Raw genomic sequence first — 14,706 nt, 5'->3', positions numbered from 1 at the left:
TAACATCAAAGCTAACAATAAGCTACGTAGAAGGAAAACCACCAGTCAGGCTCTGTCAGAGGAGACTCTGTCATAGAGGGAAGTACAGGGTAGGAGATGCTCTCTGAAGAGCTGGGTCTAAACAGGAATAAACAAGAATCTACCCTGTTCTGGTAGCGCTCGGCAGGTCATTCCACCGTCGTGGAACGACACACAAAAAGAGTCTGGATTGTCTTAAGCGTGGTGTAGGCCCTGCAAGACGACAATCCTTTTGATTGTCGGAGTGACTATAAGTGAGCTTTAAATGAATTAACATCCTGTCAGCTTGGGAAACGAGTGGCTGGCTGACAGGTGAAAGTCTACACTTCACTGGAATTAAAGGGGCTGTTATAAAACAATGGCTTACCGCTCCTGCACAGTATTTGTTTTTTACAGTCTGTTATAAATTATGCCGACACGTAAACGACTTCAGTAAAAAATATAAAATATGCCAGACAAAGAAGAAGAATATAAATGTGGAATTTACTGTATAAAAAGCAATAAAAGAGGGAGGAGTGGGAACAATAGATTTATTTATTTTTGTCATTATGCACACTGAATATGATGAATATGACACTAAAGGAGTGATGAACCGCCTTCTTTTTTATGTGAACATAGAGAAGTTAGTTGGAATCTCAAAGAAAAACACTCAGGTGTATTTAATAAAAAACTGTAAAATACTGAATTTGTTTGAATTCATATTCCTGTTTCTCTGTACACCGCTGTCTTAAATTCATCTTTGCTCCGTTGGTATCGATGCAGCATTTCTCAAAAGCTGCTCAGCACACAGTATTGGATAGGAGAGCACAGCTTGACTGGATATAAAATGGCCTGCTGAATAAGTGGTGCCTTGTTTGACCAAGGTTATTACCACCACTCCACGCTTCCCTTCCAAAGCAAAAACAGTGTTTTGTTTGTCCTCCCTGAGTAGGAGACGTGAGGTGTTATCTTTGCAGATAAATTGCTGTGTCTACAGTAACGAAAACGCAGTTCTTATTTTCACAGCAGTTCTTCGCTGATGAAGCCATGAATATTAACATAGTTTTTGCACTTCTGCCAACAGATCAAACTAAATGTTAAACACTGGAACTTTTTAAGATGTCACTTTGAATTTTAAGAAGGTACTTACAGGCATTCCAGGCATCCCTGGTGTACCCCTTCGACCTGGTGGACCAATGTTTCCCTAAAAAAACAGAAAATATAGAGGAGATATACATACAAACAGTCTAAAAGTGCTCTCATGCATGAATGTAGATGAGATATGTTTAAGACATCAGCCCAAGGAGCTGTATGGAAGAGCTACAACTGTACTAATAAATTAACTTAACCTTTAACCCCAAAAATACAAAGTCTGTGTAATGCCCAAACTGAGTCCACGAGTGAACAGAACAGGTAAATGTCTTAAGCCCCAGCTGGAACGTTTCCTGTGCAGGAGTACACAACTCACTCGGGCTCCACCCATTGCCTAAACTGGAGTATTTTCACTAGAGAGAACATGTTTGATATGAACAATCTCCTGTTGTGTGATACATGTATGAAAAGGCAATACCAGACAAAATCCAGACATGAGTTAACAGATTTTACATTTTGCATATTGCATACCTGTTCTCCCTTTTGACCAACTGGTCCTGGCAATCCAACTGGACCCCGAATACCCTGACAAGTAGAATCAGAAAGCATCAGTGACTTTATGCTTCCAGTTTTCAGATAGGCCTGATGAATGATAAAAGGAAGGAAGGGTGCTCCTGAAACATGATGTGAAAATGGTTCATTGTTTCCAGTATTTCCTGACATTATTATAGTGATACTGATTAGCTGAGCACTACTGGTTGTTTTTCCATAATCCCACAGAGAAGGCATCACTCAGTGGGTCTACATGATGAGATTAACTGGATTACAGCTATAGTTGGGTTCTGCTCCTTATCTGAGGGTAATTATCCTTGGATATATGGCGGTGAATGAATGGAATCACTGGCACAAAGCATGTCATACCCCGGTACGATAGGTGGCGCTGTCCCCATTTCAGCTATCACTAATAGAGCCACTTCCTGTTGACGTCGTCACCACCAACAACAAACTCAGGCATTCGGGAAAGATGGCGAACGAAGAGCAAAATGAAGCTGCGTCCCTCTCCATCTGTGATGAGCTGGTTATGGCACAGAAGATGCACAACGGCGCATTCTCCATCAGCGGCAACAACAGTAATATCGTCTCCTTCGACTTCGGGTGACGATCCCGGGAAAACATCTCAAGCATGCGCAGAACGCTCGATCCGATCCACTGTCGTCTACGTGCACGTTCAGTGCACGTTTGGATCGGGTTATCTCAGGGTCTTAATTCGAATGCGAGTAACCCGATCCGATCCGTTTTCTTGTCAGATTAAGGTGTCTACATGAACTGAATAACTCAATCTGATTGTAATTTAGCCATTAACCCGATCCGATGGCGCTCACATAACCGCACTGACTGACATATTTGATGTTGTCATTTGCTTTTTTCGACAGGACGTTAGGTCATCTGAACAAATCAAATCACAGCAGAACTTACTTTTAAGACATCTTGTCCAGGTGGTCCTGGCAGTCCCATGTCTCCCTTCTCACCCTGAGGACACAAGCGCTGCAGTTAAAACTTCGCCAACAGCGGGCAACAATGATATTTTTTGGTGACACTCTATTACGTTCATCTGCAGTTTCAATAGCAGGTTAATGGAGCAGAATGTAGACCACATACAGAGAGGATGTTCACAGTAAAGGCTCCTCTGGCCATTATGAGTGTGAAGCTGTGGCATACGTGGTAGACCTGGATTCAGCAGAATTAGGTTCCTTTTTTTCCTCTTACGTGTGTGAATGAGAACGCCAGATGTTTTTATGCATCTGGCGTAAAAGTACAAAGTTATGATATACAGAACTGTCAAAGAAAGAAGTTTATTTCCTGCTTAGTTGATGGTGGGCAATAAAAAGTAAAGCCCACAAATCATCTGTGATAAGATGGAGTGGCCAAAGAGGAAAAGCATATATTTAGAGATCATTTTCTACGAAACTGACTGTGAAAGATATGATTTACTTGATTAGAGTAAATCATGAGCACCTCAAGGAGGTTTGGCTTTTTTTTTAATATAGACACAAGCTCCCCTGGAAAGGTGATTTCCAGGGGGAAATAAACTCTGTGGCGTGCAATAATATTACTCACTTACTGTATACTTAAATTTATATACGTATTATTATTCATTAGCATCACTGTTATCATTATTATAATAGTATACTATTATATTATATTATTATTATCTTGTCTTTATACAGGTGCTGGTGTTGGTGTTTTCCACTTTTGTTTACTCTGTACATTCTGTACAAACAGACTGTGTTGGGTTTGGATTTGGATGCAAACAAGTTTACCTGTTTCCCCTTTTCACCTTGATCCCCCGACTCTCCACGTGTGCCAGGGAGTCCCTTAGTGAAAAGACAAAGACATACACAAAAAAAACAGATTATTGAAGGGGACATTTCAGAGCTAACGGGTGGATATCGTCAGCTATGAAATGTGAACACTTGTTAGCTGAACAAATGAACTGACTTACAATGAAGCCTGACCACCCAGGGAGGCCTGCAGGTCCAACGTCACCTTTTTCACCCTTAATGACAAAACACAAACTGTTGGAGCACGTGTCATCGTGTGAGCAGGAGTGCAGAACCCTGAAGTTTGCTGTAGACGTCCCACCTTTGGTCCTCTGTCTCCCCGGTTCCCCCTGACTCCGGCCTTCCCCCGTTTTCCCTGTGGATCAGTTTTATGTGTTTGTCAACAAATCAAAACGATAGATGTGAGAATACACATGCAACTGCCTCATGTTTTATGCATGAATCCGTTCACGCAGTGACCTGTTTTTAGCTACTTCTTATTCTATAAAAACACGGAACAAGACTGATGTCCTTTCTTGTTTTGAAGTCTAATTAAAGGCTCCTTTTTTTTTTTACAATGTTCTAAAAATGGCATTAATATTACAAACAGAGATAAAATTTGACCTGCTAAAGGTTCCTAACACCAAAGCAGGGTGGTCTTACCCTCCGTCCAGCGTGACCAGTCTTCCCTGGTGGTCCCATCTGACCATCATCCCCCTGTTGGAGTATAATGCAAAGTGGTCAGAGGAAAAGCACATGATGAGGATGAGGGATGAGGGGAAGCTGAATAAGAAGAGCCCAAATTTACATTCACACTGTATCAAGATTAAATTGCAACTAAAATGCCATGTTGGAGGGTTGAAACTGGAACTTAATGCCATCTTTTGTTGGTGAAGTGGAACTGCAGCTGAAAAGAAGAGCACCGAGAGCTGAAAGCTAAGTGGGATTAGCTTGAGAAAAAAGATGGAAACAGACAAGCTATTTCCCGCACTGCAGCTTTGCATTCAACTGATAGCTTTGTGTGTGATATCAATCTTTCTGTCCAATCCACCGGGCAAAAATAATAAGTCCGCTTTGTGCACCTAATAACTGCATTCTCAGTCCAAACAGTCCAAACATTTTTAACAAACACTCACTTTCACATAGATTTTACCTGCTCTCCTTTCACGCCCTGTTTCCCTTCAGGTCCTGGTTTTCCTTCTGATCCCTACAAAGTGAGATTTATTTTGTTGATCAGGCAATTTGTCTTCAGACAGTCACACACTATGCTTTCATAGTTGCTACTTTCCTTGATCAGCCACAACAAAAAGACCGCTCAACAGCACACAAAGACTTAGGAAAACATTCACCCCCTATAACATTATTTCGAATTTTGGTGCCTTGCAACCAGGAGTTAAAAAGGGTTTAATTTGAAATGTTTGCAATTGTGAAACAAACCAAAAAAACAAATGCATAAAAAACACCATAAAGCTTCAAATTCTTTACTTTATAGAGACCCCTTTTGCAACAAGTCTCTTGGGGTACATCTCTATAATCCAAGCACGTCCCATGCACTTGGGTTTTTTCCCATCCCTCAAGGCAGAACTGCTCCAACTCCTTCCAGGTGGACTGGTTCTGTTGGTGTTCAACCATCTTTCAACATACCCCAGGTTCTCACTTATACTGAGGTTTGGGCTTTTTGAGGCCATTCCAAGACACTTAAATGCCTCCCCTTAAGCCACTCCAGTGTTGCTTTAGCGCTAGCATGCTGAAAGGAGAGATCGTTCTCAATTCTTTGGAAAACTGAAACAGGTTTTCCTCAAAGTTGCATATCATTAACATCATCCATCTTTCCTTCAAACTGACCAGTTTCCCAGGACCTGCTGATGTAATCCACAGCATGATACTGTGGGGATGGTTTTCAACGGGTAACAGGTCTGTGCCACGTGTGGCCTTTTGTTTTAAAGGCCAAAAAAGCAGTCAGTTTTAGTCTAATCAGAGTTAAATTTTTGGAGTGTATGGCTTAAATCGGTCCTATTGTGGTCTGCTCATGTCAGATTCTTTCCTTTTTCGTATAATAGATATAATGGTGAGTTTTGATATTTTTTGTAACCTAACTCTAATCTCTTGTTCTTGTATATTTACTGAAATCAGGTTGCACAGAGATGGATTTAAATAAACTAATTATGTCATTCGTGAATGAAGTTAGCAGCACCTGATAACAATTCAGGGCTTCAAATCTAAAGGGGGTGAATATGTAGGTTTTCTTTTTTTCTTTTCTGAAAATTGTCAAAACAACAACAAAAAGAAAAAAACAGCCTCATTTGACTTAATTTTGTATCGGACCATTACATAAAATCCAAAAACATTTAAGTCAGTTTAAATGACAAACTGTGGTGATACAAAATATGGGAAAACATCAAGAGGGTTGAATACTTTTACAAAACACTATGGACCCGTCCACACGAGAACATTTTTTGCCGAATCCACGTGTAAATACTTTATCGCTTCGGCCTCGTGTCCAAACGGATCGGGTTTTTCGTGGTGTGAAACCGTTTGTTTTTAAAAAAAAAACTGGTCCCAGAGTGGGAAAATCCTAAAATGCCGGATAGCCTGGAGTCGTGTAGACGGGGAATGAGGATTTTTTTCAGAAACGATGACGTATAAGCCCCGCCTCTCTAACCAATAACCTCAACCACCGTCACGGGACGCGTCATAACCATCGACATATAAAGAATAAAACTTTAACAAGTCCATTCTACTTGTATTTTTCCAAACTTTATAATGTCTATTGCCATAACAACAACAACAATGGCGGACTACAGGCTTGTACTACTACTACACGTTATTGTCTATGCCTTTATACGCATGCTCCATGGCTTCTCTTCCGGTTTTAATGTATTGGTGTGGCGGCGTCACAGCGCCACACACAGACCTGGCATATGTACTACAGCGTTTTGGGTCGTTTTTTTTTTTACGGAGGACGCCCTGTTTTTAGGGAGACTTTTTTCAAAACGACAGTGTATTGGGTGAGGCTGCGTACTCATATGGACGGGCCCTAAATCTAAAATGTTGCTGAAGGCATACGTATGATTTCCTCATTTGTAGTGTTTTTCTGCTATAATCATCCAGACACTTACAGGAGCCCCTATGGAACCTGGAGGACCCTGGTGTCCCATCGCTCCAGCTGGTCCCTGAAAAACAAGATGTAATAAACACAAGTAACAAAGTTAGACCTGCCAGGAAATGATAAAGCAGTGTTTGGCACCGTGCTTTTCTATGTGAAAATAAACAGATTATCGATGCTACTCAATAGTGATTTGGTTTTCACCTCATCCCCAGGCAGGCCTGAAGGACCCTGGATTCCTGAAAAGCCATCTTCACCCTGTCAACAAAATCAGTATTACTGATGTAGTTGTTAGATATTTGTACACAGACATGCGGTGGAATTAAATACATGTGACTTGAAAACTTTACTTACCTGTTCCCCTGATGGGCCTGGAGCGCCTGGCTCTCCCTTCAGTCCTTGTTCCCCAGTCTCTCCTTTGGGTCCAAGATTACCCTGAGGTCCGAATTGTCCAACCGGACCCTGTCATGTAAGTCACAAAAATGTTCGTCTTTTGTCTTTAGGAAATATTTATTATTTGTTTTTAAAATGTAAATTCATAGAACATAATGCCATCAAAATCAGATTTTGAGACCAAACACTAAACCTTTGTAACTTAAAATTAATTATCAAAATATTTCACTTTTGAGTCAAATTAAGGACCACTTTCATTCTACTTGACCTGATTCATGTGCATCAGATGATCGTAGATTTGTTATATTGTGCTTACAACATTACTGTTAATTACCAAATACTAACAATTTCCTGAGGACACTTACAGGTGGTCCCGGTCTCCCTCCGTCTCCTCTGACACCACGTGGTCCACTTACTCCCTATGAACGTGGGAATCAGAAAACATGATTGAAAAGTTTCCTGAAATAACTGTGCAGTGTTAGTAAATAACTGTATAACTGTAAACAAAAGCTTACCTGAGGACCATCTGACCCTGGTGGTCCAGGGATTCCCGCCAGCCCAGACTCCCCCTGGAGAGATGGATGAAAATGCTTCAGTATCACTCCTTTGACATTGCTTCAAAATTGACAGGTAAGGCTGAAGCAGACATTGATTATGTTGTCACTAGAAAAAAATGAAAGCTGCATTGCAATCAACTACCACTTTCTCTGGTTTAAATAGCCTTTTTATATCTTTTTATTTTATATTGCATTTATTTTAAAATTGTGTTGTCTGTGCATTAGAAAATCTTTGTGGTCATTTATTTTATTTACTGATGAATAGTTAAAGTTCTAAGATTTTCTATTAAAATAAAGTCAATACTGACATTTTTGTGGACTCTTTTTATTTGAAAAAGTATCGAAAAGTATCAGAATACATTTTGGTATCGATACCAATTGGTATCGCGACAACACTAGTTGGTATCGGTATCGATAGCGTTAGAATCGTCTACACACAGGATCTCACACCTTGTAGAAATTAAAGAATCTGCCTACAGTACTAGGCAGGATATTTTATTGTGGATGATAGTAACTAACACTGGTTTTGGTTTTTTTGTTGTTGAACTTTTCTACTTTCATGGCTGTTTGTGTTTGGAAGATGAATGGTATAAAGTAAGTTAAACCTAGTTGGATAAATATGTTTCATGCTGCCAAAGCCGGTTGTTTTTTGGCTGTTTTCTGCTACCATTCACCGTTCTAACCATATGAAAAATAATGCACAAAACATAACTTTGTGCCACCACACAGCAAAATCATATTGCTTTCAAGGTCCAGTGTTATTGCAGTAGTGTCGTCCAGTGGCATGAATAGCAAACTGCAACCCAAGCATACCCCTCCCCCCACAATAAAACATGAAAATGCAAATAGCCCACTCCAGAGCCACTTTGATTTGTTACTTCTGAGTTACCGTAGTAACATGGCAGTGCAAAGAAGACGTAACCTGTGTCATTGGACATAAACTTCTCATGCTAAGATAGTGAAATGACAACAAAAACAGGAAAGTGATAGAAACCTGGTTATGTTGCAAACTTGTAACATCACTTTAAAAAATGTTAGTAACTGTTCTTTCTGTTTGCATTACTACCTTTTCTCCCTGAGGTCCATCAGGCCCAGGTGGTCCCTGTGGACCTTTGGTACCCTAAAACAAGAAGATAAAACCACAGATAAAACCACACAATAACATCAGTCAGAGGGCCAATAAAAGTCAGCTATGGCTTGTTCTGTAAAAGCTAATTCAATAGAACGGTGATGCTACATATTCTGGTAAAAAGCTCACCTTAAATCCTGCCAGACCCACTGGACCCACCTCGCCCATCAGCCCTGGTTCACCCTGTTTAAGGACATCAGGAGGTTTTCCACTGATAAGTTCGATATCATTCATGCTAATAGATCTCATCTAATGGTGCTTGGTGAAGCTAGTCCCTTATACTACTGCTGGTTATCTCCTCATATTAAAGGGTAGCAGACAAAACCTCATTATAGGTAATTGTTTATATTTTCATCCAACGGGATATCAAAAAGAAACATATGGTTGAATATAAGTAGAGGAAACTTCCTCCAATCTCACTGTTGCTGTCTTGCAGTTCAGAGACACACAAGAAATGCCATTAAAATAATCAAACAATATCTAAAAAGCATTTACAACTGTGAGGGAGTATATCTCTGCTTACCATCAATCCAATGTGGCCCTTCTCCCCGTTCGGGCCCCTTTTACCATTTTCTCCAATGGCCCCCCAGGGGCCCTCTTGACCAGTCAAACCAGGTTGTCCAACCTCACCCTGCTCACAACAACCACAGTCTGATTAGACACTTCAAACAAAGAGATCCTCATAGAGAATCAGATATGCATCCATCTCATCAAACAGTAATGAGTAAGTTAAGTTCACCTTCTCCCCTTTGGGTCCAGGATCTCCAGCTTCACCAGGATGCCCGACATCCCCCTGCAGAAGATGAGTAAATTGAGGCTGAAGAGTTGGCAAAACACCCAATTCGTTTTTACACTATCCAGAAATGAACATTAAACAATTTTCCATCTTTATCTATGTTCAGCACAACCACCAAAAGAGTCTGGAGGAAAAACCACCATGACATTCAAATGAAATATGTAGCTGGAATCATTCGTAAAACCTCCTGTTAATCGGCAAAAGCCTGTCATTTAGAGATATATATTCAATGTGGAAACCTCGTGTACAGATTGTGTTGCACATATTTCATCCAGCTGAGTACACTAGGGGGCGAGGACAGTGCTGAAGCCATGCCAGCTTTGTTTTCTTGCATAATTGAGATACGAACCCCCCCAGAGGAATCAGAATTAGTCAGTGCTGCTTCATTTCGAAACGTTTCTGAACACATTTCACAAAGACCCTGAAAAACATTCTCAGCTGAGAGTAATTGAATTCTGCCCAAAAAAAGATCATCTGGGGTTCACTTCGGACAACTTTTTGTATGATGCCAAAAAGTCAACAGGATGGAGGAAGTGCTGATGTGTAGAGGTCCTTAAAAAAATCGCCTCCTGCAGAGGGGCTCGGCCATTTATAAGAGAGCAGTTATTCATGTGTATCACGCTCTGCAACGATCATCTTTGAGCAAACAGCAGACGAATGCACCCACCTCTTTACCAGCTTGTCCCGGTGGTCCCTGTAGGCCTTTTATGCCCTCAAACCCTCTGTCTCCTAAGAGCCCTTGAGCACCAGGTTTCCCAGAAGGACCCGTATCCCCCTGACAAAGATGACAACAAAGATGCTGACTTCAGGATTTCAGATGCAGATCTTGTTCTGCTTGAGCCTGTCTCACAACGTTAAACAAAGCCCCCTTCACCCTCAACCTTTCGGTGACAGAGCTTCCAGCGTCGTAGCCCCAACTCTCACACCCCAAATCCTCTCTCTTCTGATATTTGCAGTGTTTAATCTTTTTTAAAACTCCTAAAACACCATCTATTCCCCAAAGCCTACAGTTTAACATCCTACTAAACTCCCTGTAATTGTTTGTGGTTTGTTTTTTTTGTCTCATCTGGTCCTCAACATAAAGTGTCTTTGAGTCTAAAGAAAGTATAATTATTATCATCAGTATTAACATGGCTGCATGCTGTTTGAAACAGGCTGTAATTCTTATTTAGAGTGCCAAACATGCTATCTGAGATGATGAACACTATGGCTGATAAGTCAATATCATTACTGGGGTTGTGTCCGAAATCACCCTGCTCCCCACACAGGGAAATAAATGTAGTGGACTATATCATGAGCTCAACAGAAAATCTTTCGGACACTTTCTAGTCTGGGCGCCGGTAATTACGTCATCGCTGTCGCACAATGAAAACGTACCATATTATCATGTTGTCTCATACAATCTTGTCAGTTTACGACTGCATTTTCGTTAAATTAGAGGCTTTTGATTACTGTCCTGTAATTATTATTTTCATATTTTGTTTTCTATTTAAGCATATTTTCATATTTTATTCTCTTGGCTCTTTAGTAACAGCAAGTTACAGTGTAACCTACTGGAATGTTAAATTATATGCTGTTCATTTTACACTTTTTTTTCACTTTTTAAATCGCCTTGTTTTGAAATGTGTGATAAAATAAACTGGCTTCGTGACTGTTGTACTGCTCCACAACTCATGAATTTGTCTTGCGCCTGTCATCCAACGGCTAACATTAAATTTTCCTCCCATCCGTCTGCCATTTTCCCTTCCGTGCAGCCCAGAGAATTTCTGGCAATGCATGATGGGATATCTTGCTCCGGTTAGTGACCATCAGATGTTCACTACATTTCCCAGTGAATTGTGGGATACATTCAGTGCACTGTACAGTGAACATTAATAATCACTAAACATTGGTCACTATATAGTAGTTAGGGAGTGATTTTGGACATGGCCTAGAACTTATTTCTTTTTTAAGTTGGATGGAATCAGCTTGTAGAGTTTTTATTATTAAACCTTTTCTAAAAATTCTTGTCATCCACCTTTATGAAGACTTCACGCAGTACAGTTTTTATTTCAAACATCACTCTGGTCTGCTAATAAATTCAAAGTGTAGCTGTTTTTTGACAAAATGTTGGTACTTATTTACCCTGGAAATTGAAAGTAAACCTCGGTCTTCAGAGGTTTTTTCTGAGCATCTTAGATATTTTTTGTGTTGGGAAAGCAATAATGGACAGATGTACAAGGGAAGAGGTTATGACTGACCTGATCTCCTTTCCTTCCAGGTGGACCCTCGATTCCTGTTTGACCAGGCAGACCCTGAAGGGACAATCAACTTATGGTAAAACACTTGTCATTGGGCGGGGTTCAGGTCGCCAGTCCATCACAGGGCCAGTTTTATTGTTCAAACCTAAAATGCTGACTGGTTTTTAATCTATTTACCATTTCAAAATGTTAACATGTGTAAGACAGCAGTTCATCAACAAATTAGCATTTGTGCTGGATGAAATTTGCATCAGCAGTTATATTATAACTTAAAAAAAAGTCTTTGTTTACTGTTTCATATCCAGACTAAGGTATGCAACTTCTAATTTTCCAGTCTAATATGTCATTGAATGCATATATTGAAACAAACTTTAATTTGAAGCAGCCCGTATAAGCAACAGTTGTTAGCATTATTTGCTAAAAACTTAAAACAGAGAGGGATGGCCTGACAGTCAGTGGGGTTACATGAGTGCCATCAGATCGGATTAATGGCTAAATTACAATAAGGTTACTCGCGATCTGATTAAGACCTCGAGATAACTCGATCCAAACGTGCACTGAATGTGCATGTAGACGGTAGAAGCACGTGGTGGGTTGGATTGAGCGTTCTGTGCATGCTTCATCCGAAGTCGAAGGAGACGATATTACCGTCAGAAAGAAAGAAACAACGCGATGGAGAATGCGCCGTTGTGCATCGTCTGTGCCATAACCAGCTCATCACAGATGGAGAGGGACGCAGCTTCATCTCGCTCTGCGTTCGCCATCTTTCTGAATGCCTGAGTTTGTTGTTGTTGGTGGTGAAGACGTCAACAGGAAGTGGCTCTATTAGCGATAGCTGAAATGGGGACAGCGCCACCTATCGTACTGTGGTATTGCATGCTTTGTGCCAGTGATTCGATTCATTCACCGCCATAAATCCAAGGATAATTACCCTCAGATAAGGAGCATAACCCAAGTCTAGCTATAAGCCAGTTATAGCCAGTTAATCTCATCATGTAGAGCCACTGAGTGAAGCCAAGAGTTTGTGAAGCTGAGTGACGGAGGATTTACTGCCTAATTTGTGAGGCAGGTAGGTGACTTCAGCCCTCATATCTTCTGCAAGAGCGTTGATGTGAAAAGAGATTTTAAAGCAAGTGTTGCATTGAAAATCTGTGGTATTTTGACCATAGCATGTGACAGACATTGCATTAAGTTTGTGAAAAAAGAGCAACATTTATCTCCTTTAACAACTTAATGTGAGTTTCCAATGTGTCATTGAGTTTTCAGCTGAAATACCAAACAGCCTGTTCATTCTTCCACGCATGCATAAGCATAACTTCTGGCTGTGTCAGCATTTGCAGCTTCAAATCAAATGAATTGCTGCTGCCAACCACCATTTCCTTTCTTTGCTGTGTCTCTCCAGGCAGCGTCTTAGATACCTTGGATAAATATAAAGAAGCAGAATGCACATGCTGCGCTCACAGCTGGAACAGTCACTGTTTTTGCCATCGTAGCTTAACAAATGTCCTAATGGCTTGGTTTAAGGCGCTATTTCTTAATCCATGCTGTGTGCTTTGAGTGTTTTGATACATTTATAACATTCAAACAGCTCAGAGATATGCCTTATAATCAAAAGAAACATGGAAAAGTTGCTCTGTATTGTAGGGCCTTACATAGTTTTTCCGTTTTACTGGAAAATGCTTTCTTTTAAATTCTAGATAAAGTTTAACATTATCTTCAATGCTAACAGTCAAGGCAACTCTAGATTTGTTGGGGTAGATATTACAGATAGATAATACAGATGCATTTAATTTTGAAAGCTGATCTATCTTAATAAAGAACATTAAGTTGATTTGCATGTGAATAAAGATATGCCCACCAGTGGTCCATGTTGTCCTGGTGGGCCTGCATCACCTGGTGGTCCCGGTAAACCCTGGAAGTTTAATTGTCAGTGCAGTAACTGAAGGTTACATAGACAAAACATTTATAATGAAAGCTTTATATTGCACAACTGTCTTATCTATCATAGTTTACCTTTTTTCCCTTTTCCCCCGCTGCTCCTGTTAATCCATCAGCACCCTGTGGGCCCTGTGGGGATCCAGCAAACATCAGTTTTTATGCACTTCTCTACTGAGATTATTGAAAGTTTCAGAGATTTGTGTTGAAATAAAAGTAGAACTGGATCTGCATCTTTCTAAAAGTGAACTACAAGACGTTACAAGCAGCAGTCAATGGTAGGTACCCACTCACTGGGATTCCTGCCGGCCCCTGTGGCCCCTGAAGCCCCGGGGACCCTGTGCTTCCTCTGGGTCCAGGTTTCCCTGTTGCACCGCTGGCACCTGGAAGACCAGGAGGGCCCTAAAAAATGTATACAAAATCAGAGGGAGGAGAGTCAGCTGTTTCAACCCTTATCATTTTGTCAGAATTTATGGGTTTCGGATACTTTTATGAGCTTTGTCCTCTGCTTTTTAGGTTATTTTGAAAAGTTCTGTCAGTTTTAGTTTGCTTTTCCTTCTGGATCATCTCTAAATAGTTTCTCTTTGATCCATATAGTTAGTTTTGCTTGCTGTCTCATTTGTTCCATGTCTTCGTTTGGTTCCCTTTTCATTGCTCAGTCACTTGTGTGATACATACAGCCCAGCTTCCTTTGCTCATGGCTGGATTCTCGTTGTTGTCTTTATGCTCTGTTTTTCTCATTTCCTGCTCTGCCTCATACTGCCTCTGAATTAATGTTGGTATAACCATCATGTCTTAATTTCTTTAACTTAATAAACGTATAGTTTTCAAACCCAGCTGATGTAAGGGTCACCAGTGAGTTTACATTTGAATTCAACGCCGGTCTGCACAGTTTAAAACATTCAGGTCAGATGTGACTTACTGCTGTTAATTCATAATCATTTTAAAACACATGCAATAAACATGCATGTGATCAAACACATTTTATTTAAGAAAGTTTTAAAGAGGTTGCAAAATTTGTTCTATTTTTCAGCATGACTGAAGCGCAGCAACCAGAGAATGAATGCTGGCCTTTTGCATAATGGACATTGGTAATTATGAATAATTTAATGTAGAGCAGTGCACTGAAGATCTTCATAG

At 40.4% G+C, this 14,706-nt stretch overlaps 1 protein-coding gene across 1 annotated transcript in view; it reads right to left on the bottom strand.

Moving 5' to 3' along the window:
- Positions 1 to 14,706, bottom strand: part of LOC140277505 (uncharacterized) — a 48,903-nt gene that overhangs the window by 609 nt on the left and 33,588 nt on the right. Inside the window, exons 34-55 of the mRNA XM_072372575.1 lie at positions 13,861 to 13,968; positions 13,645 to 13,698; positions 13,490 to 13,543; positions 11,632 to 11,685; positions 10,059 to 10,166; positions 9,335 to 9,388; positions 9,119 to 9,226; positions 8,725 to 8,778; positions 8,533 to 8,586; positions 7,425 to 7,478; positions 7,275 to 7,328; positions 6,871 to 6,978; positions 6,721 to 6,774; positions 6,530 to 6,583; positions 4,564 to 4,617; positions 4,074 to 4,127; positions 3,733 to 3,786; positions 3,593 to 3,646; positions 3,411 to 3,464; positions 2,566 to 2,619; positions 1,621 to 1,674; positions 1,148 to 1,201 (exon numbers count right to left, since the gene is read on the bottom strand). Coding sequence (XP_072228676.1) covers positions 1,148 to 1,201; positions 1,621 to 1,674; positions 2,566 to 2,619; positions 3,411 to 3,464; positions 3,593 to 3,646; positions 3,733 to 3,786; positions 4,074 to 4,127; positions 4,564 to 4,617; positions 6,530 to 6,583; positions 6,721 to 6,774; positions 6,871 to 6,978; positions 7,275 to 7,328; positions 7,425 to 7,478; positions 8,533 to 8,586; positions 8,725 to 8,778; positions 9,119 to 9,226; positions 9,335 to 9,388; positions 10,059 to 10,166; positions 11,632 to 11,685; positions 13,490 to 13,543; positions 13,645 to 13,698; positions 13,861 to 13,968 — 1,404 coding nt within the window. The remainder of the gene's footprint in view (positions 1 to 1,147; positions 1,202 to 1,620; positions 1,675 to 2,565; positions 2,620 to 3,410; positions 3,465 to 3,592; positions 3,647 to 3,732; positions 3,787 to 4,073; positions 4,128 to 4,563; positions 4,618 to 6,529; positions 6,584 to 6,720; positions 6,775 to 6,870; positions 6,979 to 7,274; positions 7,329 to 7,424; positions 7,479 to 8,532; positions 8,587 to 8,724; positions 8,779 to 9,118; positions 9,227 to 9,334; positions 9,389 to 10,058; positions 10,167 to 11,631; positions 11,686 to 13,489; positions 13,544 to 13,644; positions 13,699 to 13,860; positions 13,969 to 14,706) is intronic.

Source organism: Leuresthes tenuis, unplaced genomic scaffold (assembly GCF_036924035.1).
Source record: "Leuresthes tenuis unplaced genomic scaffold, fLeuTen1.0.hap1 SCAF_19, whole genome shotgun sequence".
NCBI lineage: Eukaryota > Metazoa > Chordata > Actinopteri > Atheriniformes > Atherinopsidae > Leuresthes > Leuresthes tenuis.
The sequence above is the reverse complement of the archived record's forward strand: the minus strand, read 5'-3'. Positions and strand labels throughout refer to the sequence as shown.